A 24529-nucleotide genomic window follows, 5' to 3' on the forward strand; every position below is an offset into this window, starting at 1 on the left:
CTTGGACTGAGGAGACCTGGGTTTGAATCCCGGCTCTCTCACTGACTCTCTCTGTGACCTTGGGCAAGGCACTATGCTTCTCTGGGTGGGCCTCAGTTTCCTCATCTATAAAAGGAAGGGTTAGACTAGGTACCCTCCGAGGTCCCTTCCAGCCCCAAATCTAAAATCCTATGGCCCTGTGACCTGGTGTGGGGGGGAGGAGAAGTGGATTAAAGGGATTAAAGATGATCTCCAAAGTCTTTTCCAGTCCTGAGCATCCTTTGCCTCTAAAACTGTGATTTATGAGGTACTTTTTTCAACCCTGAGAGGGAGGTAGTCCAGGCATCATTATTTGCATTTTACACATGAGGAAACTGAGGCTCAGAGCTTGGGTGATTTGCCCAAAGTCACACAGCTAGCCAGTGTTAGTGCCAAGACTCTTCCCCAGGTCTCCTGACTCCAGTTCCAACCATGTTTCCAGTATATATGCTGCCTCTAAAGTTTATCTTGCATACATACCCCTAGCCCTTCCCAAAAGGCTCTGCTATGAAATAAACAGAGATAGGGGGACTCTTCCTAAGGACCTCAGTGGTTAGATGTACCATGGCATCATCCCTATCAAGGAATCTGGCTGGAATATTTTGTTTTCTTATTATTTCTGCCTACATGAAAAAGATTTTTTGAAGTTAACTTTTTTTAATGGAAAAAATAGCCTCCCAGCCTATTCCATTTACCTTCTGCAAGATGGGCATGGGACAAGCGTTGTCAAAGAAGACACAGTTGAAGGCTCCATAGACACCCTCAGAAATATGGTACACGATACTCTTGGGAGAGTCCCCGTCTTCCTCTGTGAAGGGGAAGGGCAGAGGGTCAGGGAGAGCAGTCAGAACCCTGGCCAGGGAAATTCCCTGAGCCTTCCTGGAGTTAGGGCAATGATGGATTCCCCTCCCAGTAGACTGTCCCTATAGGCTGACCAGGTCCCCCTCTCCCCAAGAGGCCAGGCTGTTGCTAGTCACCCTCAAAGGGAGAGGCAGCATGGCATAGGAGAAAAGTCAGTGCACTACCTGAGTCACATTGGGCAAATTGTTTTATGTCCCTGGGCCTCAGTTTCCTCATCTGTAAAATGGAGAGGCTGGAATAGAACTAGATGATCTCTAAGGTCCTTTTCCTGAGAGATTACGGAAGTATCATAGAGCAGTGGAAAAAATATTAGATTTGGAGTCAAAGAATCTGGGTTTGAATACCAGCTCTGCTTTTTACCTCTGTGACTCTGGGCAAATGACTTCAACCTCTTGGGGACTTAGTTTCCTCTTTCGTAAAACGAAAACTGTTGGACTAGATGCTCTCTGAGATTCCTTTCAGGTCTAAATCTATGATCCCATAATATTTTTAGCTTTAAATCCTGTGACACTATGGGTTGAGGGTAGGCAAAGAGGAAAGCACATCCTTTTCCATCCCAGGCATATGCTCTGTATATTCAAATGCCCTTTGATGTCAATTATCTTGACATTCACAATATGCTTGGGAGGTGGGGGGAAGAAGAGGGTTAAAATCCTGAAACAGCAGAAGTAGGAAGGGTCTCCCACTTCCTCTACCCTGTCTAGCTTCCCATGGTCAGAATGTTTCTTCCCATCTTTGCCATGCTGGGTTCCCACAAATCCTCCTAAAGTCTACCCAACAGTTACCTCCTCCAGACAGCCTTCCCAAATTAATCCTGGCCAGTTTCAAACACTGTTGTCATCTCATATCCCTTTGCATGTGGTTCATGTATTCTGTTCACACTCTGAAATCATGCCTGCACACAAGCCCAACTAGCCTGAGAGGAACCTCCCAAGTGGCACCAAGCTTCCTTGGCTATCTCCCCATCACTAAGCCCCCCCCCACTTACCATCCAAGCCAGCCTGATCTGATGGAACTTCCTTCTTGCCAACAATCCTGATGGCCAAGGTAAAAGCAGAGGCCACGTAATAACGTCCAGGCTCAGCCAGAATGTCCACTCCACAGCCCTCAGGAAAGTACATGTCCAAGGCTGAGTTGATCACAGAAGCCATCTGGAGTCAGGAAAGGAAGAGAAGGAAAATGGCGAATGAGCCATTAGATCCCTTCAGAAGGAAAATCCCAGCTCAGAAATCATTCCATCCAGAAATAAAATTCTACTTCTAGAGTTGGAAGAGAGCTCAGCGATTACTTAATCCAACTTCTACCAGAACAGGGATCCTTCGAAACTCCCTCTCCCCTACCGATGGCTGATAATTCTGTGAAGTGGGGCCCAGTAGAATTTGCAAAAAAGGCATCAAACCTGTCCACTTTGGCCCCCAATATTAGCAGAAATTGCAAAGAAGCAAATTTAGGCTTGACATCAGGAAAAAAATCCTAACAATTAAAGCCATCCCCAAGAGGAACGAGCTGCCTTGGGAAATGATGGGTTCCCTTTCTTTGGAAGTCTATGAGCAAAGAGGCTGAAGGGGCTGACCGTGGGTCAGGTATGCATGTGATAGTGAAAACTCCTTTCAGCTACGAGTTGGACTGAGACATCCCTGAGATCTTCTCCAAGTCAAAATCCTGTGATTTTCCAGAATCTAATCAATCACTCCTCTCTACGACAAAATACCTGAAAACTTCTTCAAATACTTAAAGACATCGATCGTATCTCCCCTCAGTCTTTTCTTCTCCAGGCTAAACCTCATCCAGTTCCCTCAACAAGTACTCATATGGCATTGGTGTCCAGGCCCCTTGTTGCCCTGGGTCTAAGAGAGAGCCCATTACCTCCCATGGCAGCTCATTCCACTTTTGGACAGCTCTGGTTGTTAGGAAGGGGCAGCGAGGTGGCAAAGTAAATAGAGAGCTGGGCGAAGACCTGAGTTTAAATCCTGCCTCAGACACTTACTAGCTCTGTGACCCTGGGGCAAGTTACTTTAACCTGTTCGTCTCAGTTTCCTCAACTGTAAAATGAGCTGGGGAAGGAAATGGCCAACCACTCCAGCATCTTTACCAAGAAAACCCGAAATAGGGTCACAAAGAGTCAGACAGGACTGAAACAACTGAACAATAACAATTGTTAGGAAATCGTTCCTGATATTAAGCCTCCTCTGAATGAACTCCAGATTATCTATATCTTTTCTAAAATATGGTGTTCCAGATGAGATCTAACTAGACCGAAGTACAGCAGGATCTCCCTTGTTCTAGATAATATGCCTCTGGTAGCTGTCTTGGCCGCCATATTGACCCACACTGGGCATATGAGATCACTAAATTTTTTTCACACTCAATTCAGTCTAGACCAAGTCTCTCCATCCTATACTTGTTTGATTACTTGACTCTGGGCATAGATATTTTGGAGTCCCAATTATGTTATCCAGAGTGTTCATTATCCCCCCCGCCAGTTTTGCATAACCTGAAAGTCTGATGGGCCAGCTATGCCCATCAACCAAGTTGATAAAAATGTTAATTTGAAGAGGATAGGACCGCACCGAGTCACTCTAATAGGGCCCTCTACCTCCAATACCACTCCTTCACCAGGAAAAAGTCTAGGCAGTTCTCAACTCATTTCTCAACTTAAAAATGAAGAGGGCCTTAGAGACCCCTGACACCAACCCCTTCATTTACCGATGAGGAAACTAAAATCCAGAGAGGTTACTGGCTAGAGAGGCAATGTGGCACCAGTGGAAAGAGCTGGATTTGTAGTCAGAAGGCCTAGCTCCAAATCTGTGTGGCATTGGGCAAGTCTCTTAGAGCCTCAGAGTTTCCTTATGTAAAAAATGAAGGGGTTGGAAGGAGTCAATCTCTAGCATTCCTGCCAGCACTAGGTCAACAGAAGCCTGTGATTTGCTCAATCAAATTCTCCTAGGTAGCAAGTAACAGAGCTAAGATTCAGGTCCAGATCTTCTGACTGCAAAATTCAGGGTTTGTGCCAATATACCACTTTGTCTCAAAAGGGACAATTTATACGTAGGACGAGAGGGCATGGGAAGCATTGTGATGGGGGAATATCCAAACTGAAAGGATTAGGGACTCATTGAAGTATTTCTTTTCTTTTTCTTTTTTAATTTGTTTTTGGAGGTAATTGGGGTTAAGTGACTTGTCCAGGGTCACACAACTAGTAAATGTCTGAGGCCATATTCAAACTCAGGTCCTCCCAACTCCAGAGCTAGTACTCTATACACTGTGCCACCTAGGTACCCCTGAAGTATTCCTTTTCAAGTGGCACCCCTGTAGCCACTAGATTTCAGAGGAAAGAAGGAACAGGCAGCTGCTACATTTCCAAGTCCCGCTACTAGTGGGATAGCTTCTCCAAGGATCAAGAAGACAGAGGGGGACTCCATCCTCCTGCAGCCCCACTCCAGCAAAGGCATCAAAGAAACAGAGACAAGGAAGGGGAACCAATCATCTGAGTAGAGGCCAAAGTGTCGGGCTGGCTTTACTTCGCCCCCATTATAGTGAATGGAAAAACAGCATCTTTTAACTCTTTGGATGCCAGTCAGAGACAACATATGCTGTTTTTCCTAGGCTGTGAGCTCCTTTAGAAAAGGGACCATGGAGTATCTCCACCACTTACAAGTACAGTGTTCAGAAGCACCCAGTAAGTACTTGACAAATGTTGAATTAAATTTGTTGTTGTTCAGTCATTTCTTGACTTCTTGACTGGTCATGACTTCTTTATGACCCCAATTGGGGTTTTCTTGGTAAAGATACTGGAGAGGTTTGCCATTTCCTTCTCCAGCTCATTTAACAGATGAGGAAACTGAGGCACACAGGGTGAAGTGACTTGCCCAGGGTCACACAGCTAGTAAGAAAGCCTGGATTTGAACTCAGGAAGACGAGTCTTCCACTTTATCCACTGCTCCGCCTAGCTGGTTAAAGAAATGACCAGCATTGGTGATTCAGCTGCCTCCTCAAAATCCAAAGAGAAATAGTAGGGGGTGGTGATTGAGGAAAAAATACTATCATCATTATTCAAGACCTGGGCAAGTAACTTCAGCTCAAAGGGCCCCAGGCAAAATTCTAAGAGTCTGATTTGCAGAGAAGATGGTCAGTCTGCATTAGTGAGGCTAGTTTCCTCATAGGGAATTCCCTATGCCAATCAGGTCATAGGTCCAATTCTATCGTCTCCTCCCAAGAGTGTTCATAGTATTTAGTCATGAATGCCCACTGTTGCTCTTTCTTCTTTGTTGTAGACTGGAAAGAGCCCTGGATTTGGAGTCCATGGACCTAAGTTTAAGACCCAGCTCTCTACCTTACTATATTGGGACCTTCGGGGCAAATTCCTTCCCCTTTTTCTGGCCTCAGTTTCCTCATCTGTAAGATGATCTGAACAGATGATCTCTTGAGTTCCCTTCTAGCTTAAAATTCTCTGATTGTTGATCTCATTCTTATTCCAACACTAAAGGGCCCCATCAGGGCTTGGATGAGGCCCCTGGGTTCCCAAAGGCTGGAGCAGCAGGAAACAAGCTCTAATTGTTCCATAAGTTTGGGCCAGTGACATGCCTGGAGTCCAAAGGATCGATCCAACTAAGTGCAGAGAAATTCACCAACAGAGGGATAGTCACTGTGGGTCACAGCCATTCATAAAGGTCACGTACTAAGGCAGAGAGGAGCTGCTATCCATAGAAGTGAAGGAAATCACAGTTCTCTGAAATGCCAAAGCATTATTATTACCAATATCATTGTTATTGTTACTGTGGTTGATCTCTGTCGACAGAGTTCTTTCACATACCTTACCTCTTCTGATCCTTAGCAAGAGGCCTGTGAGGCAGGCAGGATAGGCAAGTATTAGCCTGTCTGTTTTACAAGGGGGGAAACTGAGGCTCAAAGAGATTAAGTGACTTGTCAATGGTCGCATAGCCTGCCAAGTGGCAGAGCCAGTTTTGAAATCCAGCTCTCTGGACGACAAGTCCAGGGCTCTGTCCAAACTGGGGGACCAGGAAGGGGAAGGAAAACTATGATATAAACATATCTAGGCCTCTTAATCTATCTTCCTCCTATTCCTCTGCCTTCCCCAACTCCAGCAGTAGGGAAGCGGCCACCTTGTTCCCTGGGACATCACCACATCCAGGGCCTTTCCTGATGCCCGCCCCTGCCCCCAAGCTGTGCTTTCAAACTCTTAAAATTACTTTCTGCCTATGTTTAATCAATCAGTTATCAAGTATTTATTACATGTCCACTACGTGCCAGGCTCTGGGAATATAAAGGAAAAATGAAAACAGTCCCTGCCCTCAAGGAGCTTATATTCTATGGGGAGAGGTAAACAAAAGTAGATACAAGGTAATTTGGGGGGGAGGGGAAGGAGGAAGGCAGGAGCAGAGAGCAGAAGAGAACAAGAAAGAAGGTGGTGTCCGAGTTGTGTCCCTCCCCTAGCCCCAGTAGAATGCAAACTCCCTGACGCTAGTTTCCTTTGTCTTTGTATGCACAGTGCCCAGCACCGTGTTGCAAAATGGGATCATGGAACTACATGACTGGGGTCACAACTCTGAATCTGTCATCCTAGATGTTTACTGAATTGAAATGATGGCTGGGCTGGCTGGAGTAAGGTGGAACCTGGGGCTTCTTGGTGGATTTTATTCCCACAGCCTCTGTGCACTGCCCCTCTGAGAGGGCAGGAGGGGGCCCACAGATCACTGGGCTTTTACCTCTTCAAACCTGACTTTGGAGTCCTCAGTGCCAGGAAAGCCACCTCCAAGATCCAGGATGTGCATCCGGTAGCCCAGCTCAGTCCCCATTTCAAACACCAGGCGAGCATCTGCGATGGATTGAGTAAGAGCCTGAAGGTCGGAGGAGCAACCACTTCCAACATGGAAACTAAAGAGAAAGAATCCTGCTCTAAGCAGATGAACTTACTGGGGGCGAGGAAAGGAGGGGGAGGGAGAAAGGGGAGGGGCAGAAAGGGAGGGAGAGAACAGGAGAAGGAGAGGGAGGAGAAGAAGGAGGAGAGAGAAGAGAGGGAGAAAGGGAAGCGAGGGACTTGGAGGGTGAGAAAGAGGAAAGGGGAACAAAGAAGAGGGGAAGGAGGGAGAGAGGGGAAGGGTGAGCGGGAGGGAAGAGGAGGAGGAGGTGGGAAAGCAGTCTCCCCCCAACCCTACCAGCCACAGAGTTGTAGGTCTTGGAGTTAAAAAGAACAATGTACCCATTCTACAGAGGTGGCAACTAAACCCCAGAGAGATAAAGGACCTTGCCAAGGATCATAAAGCAAGAAAGTAAGAAAAGGGGTCACCATTTATTTGACATCACGGATTATACTCTGGGAAGGAAAAAGTGGGTTACAAGGGGAAATGTAGGCAATGTAAAAACAAAAATATCAATAAAAAATGTATTGGTGGTGGGGTTTTTTTTAAGGGGGCAGAGGTCTGACACATAGAATATTAAAACTACAAGGGCGCTTTGAGGCCACCTCCTTCAGCTCCCTCGGCCTACTGATGAGGGGGTGGAGGTCCAGGGACGTGATGACATACAGCTACTAAGCACGAGATCATGGCAGCATCACTAGCATTATGAAGTCTAGGCGGAGGGTTCTGTAATCTCTCCCACGCCTTTTCCCAATCCCACCCCTGAAAAGGTCAGCTGGCTCCACAGGTCACCAAGTTAGTGATCCTTGCAAGGCCTTCTGGGATGCCTCCATCCAGAGTGGTCCCCAGATTCCTCCTAATAACACTAATGAACAATTATAAGAGAAACCCTCCTCAATCATGGCAGAGGGGTTAATCAGCTGGAAACTGATTGCTAGGTGATTTAGTTTTGCCTAAGAACCCACTTCACAATTTCCAGAGTACTCTCCATTCCATTATTCTCATCCTATCTTCACAACATTTCTGTGACCTAGGCAGGGCAGATATTAACATCTCCATTTTGCAGATGAGGAAAATAAGGTCTTGGGTGGGGAGTTGATTTGCCCAAGGTTACACAGCCAGGACAGAGCAAACCCACCATAGGAAGCCAGTTTGACAGGTTCCCATCCACCCAGTGGCAAGATTCTAGAAACCTCCAGGAGCCAGTCACTCACCTAACACCCACCACTTCCATGTTCATCTTCTTGGCAGTTTCTAGCAGGTGTCTACAGGACTTGGGAGTAGCACCGAGTTTCATGCTCAGGCAGGCAGGAGAACAGGAGTCATCTGTGGCAATGCGTAAAACCATCCTGTGGGGAGACACGCACACCCCGCCCTCCCCGCTGGGTGGAGATCCACCCCCCTTCCACAGGGTCCTCCTCTAGCTGCTCTCCAGGGCACCTTTCCTGGGCCAACAGGCTGCAGGCCCACCTGGCTTAGAACCATTCAACCACCAAGTATCACCAGGAGGTGAGCCGGGGTGGGCATATACCCCCCAGGCCCCTAGTCTGAGGGGTCAAAGCCACAGCTCAGCCTGGGTTAATTGTCTCCCACTTTCCTACCACGGGCCTCCATCCCCTAGCTTTTAGTCATCTCTCTTTCTGCACCCACCTCTCCCTTCCGTTTTTCTTCTCTTCCTACCCTCTCTCTCGATAACCGATGCTACCATCAGATCATAGACGGGGAATTGTGCCAAAGACATGAAGGCCACCCTGGCCAGATAGCCCCAGGTAGGTTGGACTAGAGTGTGTGAATGGTACCACATGACCCAGACACCCTCCTACTAATGACAGGGACATGTCCCACACAGTGACCACTGCAGACAAGTAATAAGCATTTTCTTTCTTCCTTGACTATCTTCATCTCATCCTTCTCATGCTCAAAAACCTCCAGTAGCTCCCCATTGCTCCCCATTCAAAACCACTCCACACTCTGGCATTCTCAGGCCCTCCATCATCTGGCCCCAAGTTTCTAGCCTCAAAACAAACCCTCTATTCTAGATTGAGTACATAGGAGAAAACCAGCATTTATTGTTCACATTGTTCACGTAGACATATATTGCCTTTAAGGAACATTAGCTGAGGGCCTCATGAATCTGTAGGGTCCAGAGTTAATGCAGGGAAAATTGTACCGGGATCTGGAGTCAGATCTGTAAAATGGGCAACATTGGAATCAGCAGCCAATGTATCACCACTCACTGTAACCTATGCGGCCTCAGGTAAATCACCTCTATGGTAAGTCACATCTATGGGCATCTGATCCTCACCTGTAAGATGAGACGGCCTGCAGATCCCCTTCCTGCTCTGGAAATCCGGTCCTCTGATTGACCCAAGTTCAAATCTGAATTCAAAATCTATGCTATCTCTAAAGCTGAGGGACTATACCAAGTCAGATTCAACAGAGCCGCCCACAGCCCCCATCCTTGCCCTCAACCTGCCACTAACAACAGCTTGCATTTCTATCGCACATAAAGGTTTTCAACCTGCAGTGTCTTGCAACCTGTCCTGCCCAGCTTGAGAAGGCCGGTTGTTAAATGTTAAATGTTCAGAGGGATCATTTGTCACCAGCAAATACTACAAATCAGGGTGCACGGTTTGTTGTTTTGTTGATTTCTAGACCTTTCAAAAGTGATGGAGAAGATGTTAATAATGCTTGAAAATGTGGCATAGATACAGTTTTTCCCCAAAGAGTCTATTGTTAAACATTTACCAGCACACCCCTTTCTCCAAAGGTAAGTGCTATGGAAGTGTTATTATCCCCTTTAATAGAGAAAGAAATTGAGAGTCTGGAAAGTTAAATGATTTAGAATCAAAGGATGACTAATGCAAAACTAGAATGGCTCCTTAGGGGCAATCTAGCCCAAACCCTTCATTTCACAGGTAAGAATTTATAATGTAATTTTATATAATATATGTTAGTATATGATATATAATACACTTATATATAATATATCCCTATAATATTATCTTTAATGTAATATATACTTGTATACTATACATCATAATTTATAAATATTATTTCATTTTATGCTCACAACCACCCTGGGGGGCAAGGGCTATGGATGAGGAAAGTGAGACCCCACAGAATTTAAGTAGTTTGCCCAGGATCATACAAACCAGTCACCTGGCTCCAAGTCCAGCGCTCTACCTATACTGCCTCTTAATAAAACTCATCATCTATATATAAAGAGAGAATCATGAAGGCTTACTAATTACATTAAAGACAATTCAACACCTTCATTTTCTACCTGAGGGAACCGAGACCCAGACAGGGGAAATTACTACACCAAGGTCACACAAAGCTACTAGGTGCAGAGCCAGACTTCAGAACCCCAAAACTTTGGAAGCCAGAAGGGACCCCAGAGGTCATCTAGTTAAGCTGCATCTGGACAAGAATCCCACATATGCAGACCCACACTCATACATCTCTACAACTGCCTGTGTTATGGTAGAATTCTCCAAGTTTGGTCTGAGGACTGGGTTCAAACCCCAGCCCTGCAAGTTCCTCTTTGTGTGACTTTGGACAAGTAGAGTAACCTCTCTGAGACATCAGTTGCTTCATCTTGATAAGGTCGGGGGAGCTAGATTAGGTGACTTTTACAAAGGGCCCTTTCAATTCTAAATATGTGATTTGGGGAAATAGCCACTGATGTGCATAGCAATTCTGAATTTCTGTGCCTGTAATACTCTGAACTCTCATCATGAATGGTCAGCCTTCTCTTGAAGATTTTTGGTACTGAAGGTTTTTCAATACTCCCTCCTCCCAAGGGAGCCCAGCCTCTTTGGATGGCTCTTTGGGAACGTTTTCTTTCCAATCAGCCTACCTGGCAGTGGGGTGGGACCTCGCCACCTTCGCCAGCTCCACCTCGTTGTCAAAGCTGAGCACTCTAATGCCAAGCTTGGCAGCCTGCTTCACCTGGGCAGCCTGCTTGCATGGGCTGGTATAGATGATCTTGTGGGCAGGGACCCCAATGTGCCGCAGCAGCTCCATCTCTGCCTACAAGGATAGTAAGGGACTGAGCTCTGTCCTTGCTCATCCTTGGCCCCACCCAGCAAGACTCCAGCAAACTGACCCATTACCATCCCATGGACTAATCAGGCTCTTGGGCTTCCTGGAGGAGTTGTCATGTGAGCTAAGATTTTAAATGGTGAATTCAGAATTCAATGAAAGGCAGCCTGACTCAGGGGATAGACAGCCAGTCTCAGAGTCAGGAAGACCCATCTAGGTTCAAGTCCCATCTCTGGCACAATACTGGCTGTGGAACCCTACACAAGTCACTTAAATCTCGATGCCCCAGTCTCTAAGACTGGAAGAGCAAGTTCCTCTGAACAGAAAGAGAGAGTTTCCACTTCAGGAATTCCCCACAGGAAAAGAAGGAAGGAAGGAAGAAAGGAAGGAAGGAAGGAAGGAAGGAGGGAAAGGAGAGAGGGGTGAAGGAAGGAAAGGAGGGATGGAGAGAGGAAAAAAGGAAGGAAAGGAGGGAGGGAGGGAAGAAAGAAGGAAGAAAAGGAGGGATAGAGGAAGGAAGGAAAGGAGGGAAGGAAGGAGGGAAGGAGGGAGGGAGTGGGAAGGAAAAAGGAGAAAGGAAGGGAAGATCACAGATATAAGGAATCAGAAAGAAAAGGGTAGAAAAAGGAAAGCAAAGGATGTTTGTAGGGGATAAAGAGTTCAGGCTGGATACAGCTCAGAATAGGTGGAGAATAGCATGAGAGGAGACTAAAAAGAAAGGAGATACAGGCACAAGTAGTGGAGGGCTTTGAATTTTGGGCAAAGATGAGTTTGAGCAGAAGAGAAATATGGACAACTTAGGCAACAATCTGTAATAATTCTCTGTTCCCTGGTGCACTTAAGTCGTGGTTTAAACATTAATAGTTGACATTCATTCAGTCCCTACTTGACATGGCAAAAGATAGAAGTCCATGCAATGCCTTGACCTGGAACAGCAGTTGGGATTACAAAAGGTCACAGAATCCTAGAAACTCCAAGGCTTTAAGGAGGGTAGGGGACAACTTATCAGTATCTGAATCCTTACTAAGACAACTCTGACAAATGGTCCCTCGCATTGCGCATGAACTACTTCGGTGATCTAGGAGCTCATGTCAAACAGTCGTCAATGTTGTTGAAGGCAGTGCTCCCTAATCTTCCAATAGCCTAGGCTCAGAACCTCATAGCCCTCTTCAGCTGTTCATAACCTCAGCTCTTACTTCTCCCTCACCTCCTAGGGCCAATCAGTTGCCAAGTCTCATCAATTATGCCTCTGCCTCATCTCTCACATCACTTCCTTTCTCTACACTCTATACTTGTAGAGACAAGGTCACCTACCTTTGGTTCAGAACCTCAGAGTAGGAGGCAGGGGGAAAGCTTGTGGTACAAGGAGATGGAATGGGACTAGGTACTTTCTAAGGGTTCTTAAGACCTCAGAAATCCCCTTCCAGCTCTAATAGTATCTATCTATGATCCATTTAAAAGCAGTTGGATAATGAGGTTAATAGGAGTCATATTTTAGATACCCACCAGTTATCATTCAATATCTTTTCTCCCTTTCATGACTGAATTCCTTGAGAAGGCCATTTATAATCAATGCCTTAATTTACTTTCTTCTCATTCTCTTTTTAGGTCTCTACAGTCTCATCATTCAACCAAAATTGCCCTCTCCAAAGTTATCAATGATCTCTTAATCGCCAAATCTAATGGTCTTTTTTTCAAACCTTATCCCTCTTAACTTCTCTGCATCCTTTGACACTGTTGATCATCTATCTTCTCCTTGATACCCTCTTCTCTCTAGGTTTCCATGACACTTGAGTCACGGGCATGATGAGTCATGAACATGATGGGTAAAAAGAAAGACAATGAAGCACATGGGTCTCCTCCTGACTGTCTGACTACTCCCTTTAAGTCTCCTTTGCTGGATCTTGTGTCTAGGTTCTCACCCACTCCCCACTGAAGGTGGGTGCCCACCTAAGAGTCTATCCTGGGACCTCTTCTCTTCTCCCCTCTATACTATTTCACTTGGTGATCTCTTATCAGTTCCCATGAAACATTTCAATTATCATCTTTATGCTGGTGATTCTCAGACATAATTTATCCAGCCCTCCTAATCTCTAGATCTCTCTTAATCTCCATTTTCATCTATTAGATATCTCAAACTAAATGTTCTATAAGATACATCTTAAACTCAACATGTCCAAAGCTGAACCCATTCTCTGTCCCCACAAAGCCTTCCAAATTTCCCTATCATGGACAAGAACACCACCATCCTCCCAGTCACCAAGGCTCAAAACTAGGTGCATCATTCTCAACTCCCCACTCTCTCTCAGCGCCCCCATCCAGTGTGTTAAGTCTTATTGATTTTACCTTTATAATATGTCTCTTATACACTCCTTTTCCCCTCTGACACGACCACCATCCTAGTGGAAACCCTTATCATCTCCTACCTGAATAATTGCCAACAGCCTGCTGGTTTGTCTCCCTGCCTCAAGTCTCTCCCCACTCCAGTCCCCTCTACTCAGCTGTCCACCTAATCTTTCTAATGTGCAGATCTGACTGTCATACATACACATAAATACACCATGACCACCATTCAAACAACTCTAGTGGTTCCTCATCACCTCCAAGATCAAATATATAATCCTCTGTTGTCATTCAAAGCCCCTCCATACCTGCCTCTCTCACCTCTTCAACCTTATTACACATTACTACCCCCACCCCACCCCCCATGTCTTCTTATTACCCAGTGACTGTCATCCTTTCTGTTCCTTAAGTAAACAAGACACACTCTATCTCCAAACTCTGGGCATTTTCACTGGCTGTCTACTATGCCTAGAATGCTCTCCCTCCTCACCTCCATCTCCTGGCTTCCTTCAAGTTCCACTTAAAATCCTGCCTTCTACAAGAAATCTTTCCTGATCCCTCTCTGGTGCCTTCCCTCTATCAATTAACTCCATTTTACCCATTATATCTCTTGTTTGTACAGTTATTTGTATGCTTTTGCCCCCCTTCAATTGTACTTAAGGCAGGGACTGTCTTTTGCCTTTCTTTGTATCCCCAGAGCACAGAGTAGAAGCTTAGTAAGTGCTTAACTGACTGACTGACTAGTAAGGCAATCCTATCAGTTCTCTTTAAAGAGCACCGATGTTTCACCTGGAATAGCCACAAGGGGGCATCCTCTGCTATCTAGACCAGGAGTCCCCGAGAATGAGCTTCTAAACTGGGTGATGTCACAGAATTTCCTGTAATTGAGCTCATAGCATCACTTCTACCTAGAAGTGACTAGAAAGTGGAGGCTTATTAGATGGGGACATTTCTGTAAAGAGAGTAGAAAAAAAGGTCAATCTACCTATTAGCATGGAACTTCCTGCCCTAGCCCTCATTTTCCCCCACCCTTCCCCAAACCCCAAGAAGATAAAGCCATGACCCAAAGACAAAGTGGGTCAAGGCCAGCGCCCTGCAGTTCTCCTTCTACCACCACCCCACCCAGGAAATGGGCCCTGAGGCAGTCCAAGGACCTAAAATCTCCAGGAGGGTTTTCCTCCATCAGTCTCAGGAGAGGGAGGAGGAAATAAACAAGCGAGAATTAAGCAACAACAACAAAATGTTGTACAAAGAGGTCTATTACAATCTGGAAATTTCCCAAAATGACTGTTATAAATAAAATGTATATTATATAAATATAATATATAATAAAATGTAAAATAAAAATATTATTATAAGTCCTTTGCAGCTTGCAAAATGCAGTAAGGAACCTTAAGGAGCCATCTAATCCAACCCCCTTATTTTACAGATGAGGAGACTGAGACCTAAAGAGGTGAAGAAACCTTACCCTATGACACAGCTAGTGAGCAATAGACTGCGCTCCATTATAGTTTTCCTGGCTCCAAATGTCTCTCCACTATACTCCTGCTGTCTTCTCTAAAATCTTACAGCCAGGCTCTCCAAATATTTATTCTTATAATGATGGTTGTTTCACACACAGACATTTTTTCACATTTTAGTTCCCATTTTACTTTTTAAAGTTTGCAAGCACTTTTTTTATAATAGTCCTGTGAAGTTAATATTTAGAATATTAATACCCATCTAACAGGTAACGGTAATCATAGCTAGGAAATGACAGAACTTTAAAACTTGAGCACTGTGATTTTCCTTTTTTGTTGTTTTTTTGAGGGTTTTTTTTGGGGGGGGTTACTTCTTCCACTTCATATCATTTAAGGGCAGCCAGGGGGGCTTCATAGTACATAGAGCACCTGGCCTGGAGTCAGAAAGACTCATCTTCCTGAGTTCAAACCTGGCGTCAGACACTTAGTAGCTATGTGACCCTAGGCAAGTCACTTAACCTCTTTTTGCCTCATCTGTAAAATGAGCTGGAGAGGGAAATAGCAAAAGCCACTCCAGTATCTCTTCCAAGAAAACCCTAAATGGAGTCACGAAGAGTCAGACACAACTGAAATGACTGAACAGCAAAAGCACTTCAACTCAGTCTTAGACCTCTTGATTTCTCTTACTGCACCTTTAGCCCAGAATGCTTAGCGAACAACAACAGACACTCAATAAAATGACTGAATAATTGGAAGACATATTTGAGTGATGGTAGAAAGCCTGGACATGGGCAAGTCCCATATGTCACTATTGACACTGTAGATAACTTTGGGCATCACTAACTTGCTCCTCCCTGGATCTCAGCCTCCTCCAACTGCATGTAGCAGGAGGAGGAAGATGGACTACATTGTTATCTCTCATCCCCCTCCCTCCAATATATTATCTATTGCCAAGGCCTGTCAATTTCACCTTTGCAACTTCTCTTGAATACACCTCCCCCCTCCTCTGCTACTGCCAAGACATAAAATCTACTTCAGGTCCTCATCACCCCACGCCTGGACTATTGCAATAGCTGCTGGTGGGTCTGCCTGTCTCAGGTCTCTCCCTACTCTAATACCCTCACTCAATCATCAAAGCGGTTTTCCTAAAGCCCAGGTCTGACCATGTCATTCCCCTACTCAAAATAAACTCCAGTGGCTCCCCATTGCCTCCAAGATCAAATTACAAAATCCTCTCTTTGGCATTCATATAACCTAGCCTCCGCTTGCCTTTCCAGTATGACCCCCTCCCACCAATGTGCTCTTCAATCCAGTCCTTGCTGTTCCTAGGACAGGATGCTCCACTTCCCAGACTGCATGCATTTTCACTGGCTGTATCTCATGCCAAGAATACTTCTTTGTTTTTTTGTTTGTTTGTTTGTTTTTTTTGTTTGTTTGTTTGTTTGTTTGTTTGTTTTTCCTGGCTTCCCTGGCTTCCTTTAAGTCCCGGCTAAAATCCCACCATCTACAGGAAGCCATTCTTAATTCCAATACCTCCCTCTGTTGATTATTTCTTATTTATCCTGTATATTTTTATACATAATTGTTTGCATGTTGTCTCCTCCATTAGATTATGAGCTCCCTGAGGGCAGGGACCTTCTGTGTTTCTTTGTTGTGTCTCCCATTAGATTGTGAGCTCCTTCAGGGTTTTCGTTGGTGTTATTCAGTCGTTTCAGTTATGCCCAACTCTTTGTGAGTGGAATAGTTTGCTTTTTCCTTCTTCAGCTCATTTTCCAGATGAGGAAACTGAGGCAAAAAGGCTTAAGTGACTTACCCAGGGTCACACAGATAGTAAATGTCTAAGGCTGGATTCGAACTTGGGAAGATGAGTCTCCGGGACTCCAGACCCAGGACTCTATTCACCTCACTGCCTAGCTGCCCCTTCTTGACTATCTTTTACCTTTCTTTGTATCCCCAGCACTTAGCACAGTGCCTGGCACATAGTAGATGCTTTAAATTCTTACTGACTGAATGATTTTAAGCTTCCTTCGAAGAGCTAACATCCTGTAAGGTCAGGAGCTAAGTGGTGCAGCGGACGGAACACCAAGACCCAGAGTCAGGAAGACTTGAGTTCAGATCTGGCCTTAGGTACTTCCTAGCTATGTGGACTCCAGGCAAGTCACTTAACCCCGTCTGCCCCAGTTTCCTCATCTGGAAAATGAGCTAGAGAAGGAAACAGCAAAAGCCGCTCCAGTATCTTGCCAAGAAAACGCCAAGTCACAAAGGCTTGGACGTGGCTGAAATGACTCAACAACAACAGGGGTGACCACCCAATGCTAAGGTTCCTCACCCCAGGGTTCCTCACCCCAAGGTGCCTCACCCCAGGGTTCCTCACCCCAAGGTTCCTCACCCTGCCTCTTCCAGCTTCATAGCCTATGTTCCAAGGTTCAACCTCTCAGCTCTGACAATGTATGCACCAAGTTCTTTAAATGAAACAGGACTCCCGAAGTAGGTTAGAGAAGGGAAGCGGAGGGTGTCTCATTACCTTATTAGCGCAACTGAACCCCAGCCCCAGCTCTGCCAGGGCCCTCAGCACCCCAGGGCTGCTGTTGCACTTGACGACATAGAAGGGTCTGACCCGGGGCAGGTTCTTCAGAAAACGAAGGTGCTTCTTCACCACATCTCCCAGGTCGGCCACAAAGAAGGAGGCCCCTCCATCCTACACAGAGAGGAGGAGTGAACCAGCAGGGAGGCCTTGGAGGCCCTGGGGTCCCTGCCCTTCCCCCATCCAAACAGGAAATTTCCAAACATCTCATCGCCCCAGCAGGAAAGGCAATCACTGCTAGGTCCCAGGTCATCTATTTTAATTATTCCCCAAGAATTTTCTGGGCTAACAGTTGTTCGAGGCTAGAATACTTGAGCATGTCAATCCCTGGGGCTCATTTCCTCCACCTAAAAATGAGAAGAATGGTCTTCTTAAGAGCATGGGATTTAGAGATGGAAGGAAACTTTAGAGATTATCAAGTCTGATCCCCTTTATTTGGCAGGTGAAGAAAGTGAAACCCCAGAGAAACGGAGTTAGTTGTCCAGCATCACCAGTAACTGACAGGAGGTCTCTCCTTCACATTCCTGCAAATAGCCTTTATGCATTTGTTTTAGAGGTCTCTAAAGATCGTTTCCAACTCCAGAGCCCATCAGCCTGGATCTTTTGCTGCCTTCCACTCCAGCTTATTTATCTTCTGCCTATATACGTCCTGAGAGGGATTTACGTTTTGTTGCTGCTGGATTTTTTTTTTTTGTCATTTCATTAGTGTCTGACTCTCCCAGACCCCATTTGAGGTTTTCTTGGCAAAGACACTGGAGTGGTTTGCCAGTTCCTTCTCCAGCTCATTTTACAGATGAGGAAACTAAGGCAAACAGGATTAAGTGATTTACTCAGGATCACAGTGTCTGAGGCCAGATTTGAACTCAGTAACATGAGTCTTCCCGACTCCAGGCCCAGCACTCTATCCACTGTACCACCTAGCTGCCCATACATAGGATCACAAGATATTATAATGAATTTAGAGCTAGAAGGTGCCTCAGAGGTTTAGTCTGACCCCTTCCCTTATTTTATCAATAAGGAAAGTTAAGATTGATTTAGTGACTTGCCCAAGGACATCCAGGCAGGAATGGAAGAGCTGTGATGATAACTTATGTCCCAAGTGACTCCAAATCCAGGGCTTAATGCACCATACTCCAAACCGACCCTCCTATCTAGTCTCTGGATCTTCCTCTCCCTGCAGGGCATCCAATTATTCCCATTCTTCTCTTTTCCTTACCTGTGAGCCCCCCAAGGTCAGCTCCTCCAGCAGGTCTCTAGTGGTGAAGCCCTCCTCCACCATCACAAAGTCTGATTCACTCAAGTAGCCAGCCATGCTTGGGAGCCACAGGGAATGCTAGGTGGACTGGCTCCCAAAGCCGTAGAAAGTATGCAACACACTGCCAGGTTGGAAAGAAAAACAGGAAAAGAAGGCTCCACAAGGAGGCCCAGGAGCAGTAAGCTCCTCCAGGGCACCTAGCAGCATCCCTATGCCCCAGCCTGTTCCCTGAACACATCAGCACAGGATGGACTGGGGGAGAGTAGGAATAAGCCTTGCCTTGCAGGCAAGTCGAGTCTCTGGGAAAAGGCCTGGGATTTCAGCGGGAAATCCTCAGGGCCCCTGATCTAGGAGTGCCGGATATTGTTAGTACAGGAGGGATGATGAGTTGCAGAAAAATACCCACATGGGATTAAGAAGATCAGGTGACCTGAACTCTAGTTACCATTCTGCCCACACTGCCTTCTTTCTCTCTGGGCCTCAGGTTCCAAGACACCCACTGTCTGGCTCATCCCTTCCAGGTAGGTCATCAGGCTGCAACCCTCCCTTCCTCCCCTCCTCCCCTAGGCAAGGGCCCCCCCACTTACCGAGCCCCGTCCTCCTTGGGGGGGGCAGAGCCGGGTGCGATGCTAGGGGGGCTCGCAGGTGAGCTCAGAACTTGTGCAACACCCCGAGGAGTAGCTGCTGCTGGGGAGCTGAGGCCCCTGCTTCCCAAGAAAGGGAGGAGGGAGGGAGAGAAGAAAGGAAGGGGGCATCTAATCAGAAGAGGGTGAAGGGAAGAGGGAAGAAGGAGGGGGAAGGGTCTACAGCAGAAAAGGAATTAGTGACAGTCTAGACCAAACTTCCCCCATTTTACAGATGGCAAAAACCGAGGCCCCAAAGAGTGTAAGGGACTTGTCCAAGATTGGAGGGAAGAGAGGAAAATCTGGCATAGAGGAAGGCGAAGGGGGACGGCTCGTTCTATTCCTCACCTTTTCGGGAACACCCCCTCCCTCCTCCCTTCAACTCACCTTAAAACGCATTTACACGGCTTCTGCCCATAGGTCTCCCCAGCGAGTGAATCGGATACCGGCGCGTCCGCTCCCCCCGCGGCTCCGGCCCGGCCCTGCGGCCTGCGCCCCGCCCGCCCGCAGCAGAGACTGATTCCACACCCCACCTCCCTCCAGCTTCTCCCCTTATATACCCCCACACCCCCACGACCCCCCTCGCCCCGCCTCCTCTGACTCTCCGGTAGCCCTGGCAACCGGGCATCGCCAGCCCATTGGTCGATTCCGACACAAAGCATTCGTCCCCGGCCGCACCCTGGGCCGCGACACCCACCTCAGCATCGTCCCCTATCAACGCCCCTGTCTCCTAGACCTCACCCTCCACACTGCCCAGTTCACATCCACGGGTCCCACAGCGCTACGGATCCCACAGTGCTACGCATCCCACAGAGCAGTCTGGTTACAAAGGCAGGTAGTTGCCTCGCAGAGCCAAATCTCAGGAAGAAATGACTCCGACATCCTGACTGAAGGTGATGTGGCAGGAGGAAGGCCTCCCAGCAAAACAGGTCATCCCCTTCCAATTCTAAATTCCAAATCCGGGTGGTTCATCTATCCCTTCAGGGCTGGGATCCAAACCACTTCCTCTTTTCCCACTCATCCCGGCAAGAGAGATCTCTCTCTCTCTTTGAGATACTGTATCTTATCAAAGGAAGAGGTTAGATAGGAATCCTAGCATTTCCTAGTTGGGAGGGGTCCATAATCATACTTCAACCATTTATTTTATACTTGAGGAACCTGAGGTCCAAAAGACAAGTGACTTTCCCAAGGTCAACCAGTAAACAGCAGAACCAGAATTAAAATCCAGGTTCACAGATCTATTCATGTTTCCAATATTCATGCTAGATGATGAGCTTTTGAATCTCTTGCAGCCCTAAGGCCCAGGTCTTCATAGCCCCCTTGGCTCTTGTCATTTAGGCACAAGACCTGAGGCTCATGCTTCCCGTGCTCTTTCCAGGCCTTCTGCCAGCCCCAGCACTGACTCTGGGCACTTCCCTTCCTCCTCTTTCCGTAAAAGAACCAAGGGTTGGACTTGGGGGTCTTCCTTTCTAGATCCAAGATTCTTCAGGAATCTTGGCAGGAGTGTGTAAGCCCTTTGAGGCAGAGATGGTGCCTAGAGATCCATAGGATCCTAGAGTATGGGCTGGAAGAGATGTTAAAAGGCATCTAGTCCAAGCCCCTCACTTTACGTATGAGGAAACTGAGGCCTAGAGAGGGATAGTGACTTGGCCAAGGTCACAGAGGTGGTGAGTGACAGATGAAGGATGTGAGCCCACATTCTCTGACTCCAAAGTCGGTGCTCTTCTCACTGTATCACAGATTCAGGCACAAAACATAAATATATAGATTTCTTTGTAATCCCAGTGGCCAGCACAGAGTTGGGTAAAGAGAGAGCACTGCCCCTTTGTGGGAGAGGAGACGGTAAAGGATTCAACCCTGAGCCCTGTACTTTGATGATACACATCAGCTTCCCAGAAATTGATGGTACAGTGGAAAGAATGCTGGGTTTGAATTCTGCCTCTGCCACTTACTCCTTGTGTGGTACTGGGCAAGATGCCCAACCTCTCTGGACCTCAATTTTCTCATCTATAAAAAATAAGGGAGTTGGATTTGATGACCAATAAGGTCATTTTCAGCCTGGAATTTCTCATGAATTTCATCTCCTCCAAGCCAATAGCACTGCATTCAACCTCCAGGGGGATTCCTCTTTCATTATCAACACAAAACTACATGCTGGGAAATATACTAAATAATGGGGCTACAAATCTAAGAGTGAAGTAGCCCCTGCCTTCAAGGAGCTTATATTCTAATGAGGGAGAGAGAGAATAGGAATATAAAAATATACACAAAATACATACAAGGCAGTTTGGGGAGGGAGAGAGGCCACTAGCGGCTTTGGAGGGAAACTTCCTACAGAAGGTGGTGTTTGTACAATCTTGAAGAAAACCAGGGATTCCAAAAGGCAGAGGTGGGGAGGGAGTGAATTCCAGAAACGATGGACAGTGAATGCAAAGCCCAGAGAAGGAAAATGGCACACTAGATGGATGGAATTACCAAGGAGGCCAGTATGAAAGAAATGCAAGGTGCCAGGAGGGTGGTAAAGCGTAAGAAGACTGGAAAGGTAGGAAAGGGACAGGTTCTAAAGAGCTTTAATAGTCAAATATTTGATCCGAGAGGCAACAAAGAGCCCTTGAAGGTTTTAAGTAGGGAGTGATATGATCAGACCTTCACTTTAGGAAAATCACTTTGTCAGTAGTATAGAGGATGGATTGAAGTGCAGAGGCATAGGACAAGGAGGTCAGATAGAATGCCAGGTAAGGGATACTGAGGGCCTGAATTATGGTAGTGGCTATATGAATGGAGAGGAAGAGATGTGTAGGAGAGTAGTTGCAGAGTTAGGAATAAGATCTGGCAAATGATCGGCTCTGTCAGGATCCTCATGCCAAGACCACCCTCTCTTTTTACTTTTACAAGACACCCTGTTTTCCAGAGCTAAGGCACAGAAAGCAGGCTATACCCTGAACATGGAATAACAAAATTCCTTTGCACTTGAATGAACTCAGCCATAACAAAGTCCCAGAATTGTTTCATACCAGCACCAGGTGGTCCCTGAGCTCAGATAAGTACCTGCAGAAACCATGTTCCAGTCATGAAGCCCTGCTATGAATCAAACTCGATTCATTGTTGCTGTTACCTTTTATTGTCAGAGGCACAGTTCACTTCATCGCCACTAGTTCATGTATTGAGATTTGCCCACACTAAATAGGGTCAACTCAGTATCAGAGGAGGCCCCAGCACATGTGTCTAGTTTCCCTCCTCCAATGGAATAAAGAAAGCTTTTTCCTTATGACTACTGTTCGTTCTTTGTTTTTATTTTATTTTATTTTTCTGAGTTGACTGTGGTTGTGAAAATCTGTGTGAACTCTTTGATATTTTCAGAGTTAACAGCAATTGTACAATTTCTGTGACTCTCTGGTCATTTGTTTTCAGAGTTGACAGATCTATGGGTATATTCAAGGATAATATGAAGACTTTCATTCTGGGTGACTGGGAAGATAATCACGTCCTCAACAGTTTAAAAGATAGATAGGTTGGAGTTTAGGGAGATAGAATGAGTTCCGTTTTAGACATGTCGAGTTTGAAATGCCCCTTAGACTTTATTGGAAATATTCAGCAGGCAGTTGGTGATGCAGAACTAGAGCTCAAAAGAGAGAAGGATGGAATCTATAGATTTGGGAGTAATCTACATAGAGATGATAATTGAACCCATAGGAGCTTACAGAGGTCACTGAGAGAGTACAGAGATAAAAGAGAAGAGGGCCCAGAACAGAATTTTGGGAAACCCCCATGGTTAATGGCCATGACATGGATGATGAGTCAGCAAAGGAGAACAAGAAGGAGCAGTCAGAATCAAGAGAGCAGTATCATGAAAACTCGGGTGAAGAGGGTAGTCGACAGTGTCAAATGGAGTAGAGAAGTCAAGGATAAAGATTGAAAAGTGGCTGTTGCACTTGATAGTTAAGAGATCATTGGTAACTTTGGAGAGAGTAGTTTCAGTTGAGTGGTAAGATCAGAAGCCAGATTATAAGGAGTAAAAAGAGAGTTAGAGGAAAAGAAAGAGAGACATCAAGTGTAGATGGCTTCTTCAAAGAGTTTGACTGAGAGAGGGAAAATAGATATAGGATGATAGTGGGGGATGGTCAGATCCAATGAGGTTTTCTGTTTTAGTTTTGGGGGTTTTTTTGGTGAGTTTTTTTTTTAGGATAAGGGAGACTTGGGTGTGTTTGGAAACAGCAAGGAAAGAACCAGTAGATAAAAGATTAAAGATTGGTGAGAGGAAATATGCTTAAGAAGATGAAAAGGGATCAGATCAAAGATGCATATAGAAGGGTTGGTCTTGGTGAAGAGAAGGGCCACCTCTTCACTGGAGACTGGAGTAAAGGAGAAAAAGGTAGGGATGATGTCAGTATGTTATGAGAAAAGATAGAAAGGTTGTCAGGTGAGGAGTAAGGGAGAAAGAATTTCCAGTGGAAAGTCTCAATTTTTTTTGTAAAGTACTTCCCAAATCATCCTTAAATTTCCAACCCAAGACCCCCTAGTAACCTGATCTCAGTCTTTTTGTGCATTGTTCCTAAAGTTCCAGGACCTACTGTTCCCAATCTTTAATTTCTTTCCCCCTTTCTCCTGTCACTTCCATCACAACTGGGCACAAGTTTGTCCACTCCTTCCATTTTCTTTTTTCCCCTTTGTCCCCACATAGTGCAAACCACAAGAGTCCTAGTCCTCCTTTATCATTTGTTCTTTCATTTCCCCTCTCCCAATGGAAGGAAAAATATGGAAATACAGATTAGTGTCACCACTACTTCATAAATAGAATACAACATCACACAAAGACAAGCCCATCCATCACAGAGGCAGACACTGAAATGATTGGTCAACACCAAAAGAAAATCTCTAGTGGAGTACCACAGGACTCTCTCCATGGCTATTTAATGTTTTTATTAATGACTTGGATTAAGGCATAAATGGCAAGCTTATCAAATTTGCAAGTAATCCAGAGCTGGGAGGAATGCGCTGGATGATGAAAGCAGCATCGCAATGGGCTGAAACATGAGCCATGACCCAAATGTACATAACAAAGAAATTTTTGTAAAGGAGACAAGAGAAAAAAAAATTATCAAAACTAATCAACACATTGAAAAATGTACTTGCCTTTTTAAAATGTAAGTTGGTCAATGAGTTCCCTATGTATCTACATTGGTCTCTTTACACATCTCCTCCTTTTCTTCGTCATTTACATTGTTTGTGTATGCCCTCAGATTTTCATTCTTGGGTGTTTCCTATCCCTCCTGAGCTGACTTCCTCTATTGCATTTTAAGCCACGGGATCCTACCTAACCTTTCTCTGAACCTTTTGAAATCTGCTTCCCCAAACCACAGAATGCATGTCAGACTATGGGCTGCCTTCACAAGTTCTCAGCATTTATCACTTGGTCTTCAAATTTCCCATCATTTCTACTTTAGCAACCAGTTCCTTCT

The 24529-nt window shown here is 45.7% G+C and overlaps 1 protein-coding gene across 3 annotated transcripts in view; it reads right to left on the bottom strand.

The window, feature by feature from the left end:
• Nucleotides 1-20510, bottom strand: part of AZIN2 (antizyme inhibitor 2) — a 34546-nt gene extending 14036 nt beyond the window's left edge. The window contains exons 1-9 of one of the 3 annotated variants that reach the window (XM_027864359.1): nt 19812-20510; nt 19035-19151; nt 18409-18568; nt 17133-17306; nt 10621-10793; nt 7973-8107; nt 6606-6774; nt 1868-2030; nt 714-826 (exon numbers count right to left, since the gene is read on the bottom strand). In XM_027864359.1, the coding sequence (XP_027720160.1) occupies nt 714-826; nt 1868-2030; nt 6606-6774; nt 7973-8107; nt 10621-10793; nt 17133-17306; nt 18409-18504 (1023 nt within the window). In that variant the 5' untranslated portion in view covers nt 18505-18568; nt 19035-19151; nt 19812-20510. Of the gene's footprint in view, nt 1-713; nt 827-1867; nt 2031-6605; nt 6775-7972; nt 8108-10620; nt 10794-17132; nt 17307-18408; nt 18569-19034; nt 19152-19457; nt 19536-19811 lie in introns of those variants that run through there. The other 2 variants (XM_027864357.1, XM_027864360.1) reach the window with 2 other exon arrangements.
• Nucleotides 20511-24529: the final 4019 nt, after the last annotated feature.

Source organism: Vombatus ursinus, unplaced genomic scaffold, assembly GCF_900497805.2.
Source record: "Vombatus ursinus unplaced genomic scaffold, bare-nosed wombat genome assembly UNPS02014775.1, whole genome shotgun sequence".
NCBI classification, from domain to species: Eukaryota; Metazoa; Chordata; class Mammalia; order Diprotodontia; family Vombatidae; genus Vombatus; species Vombatus ursinus.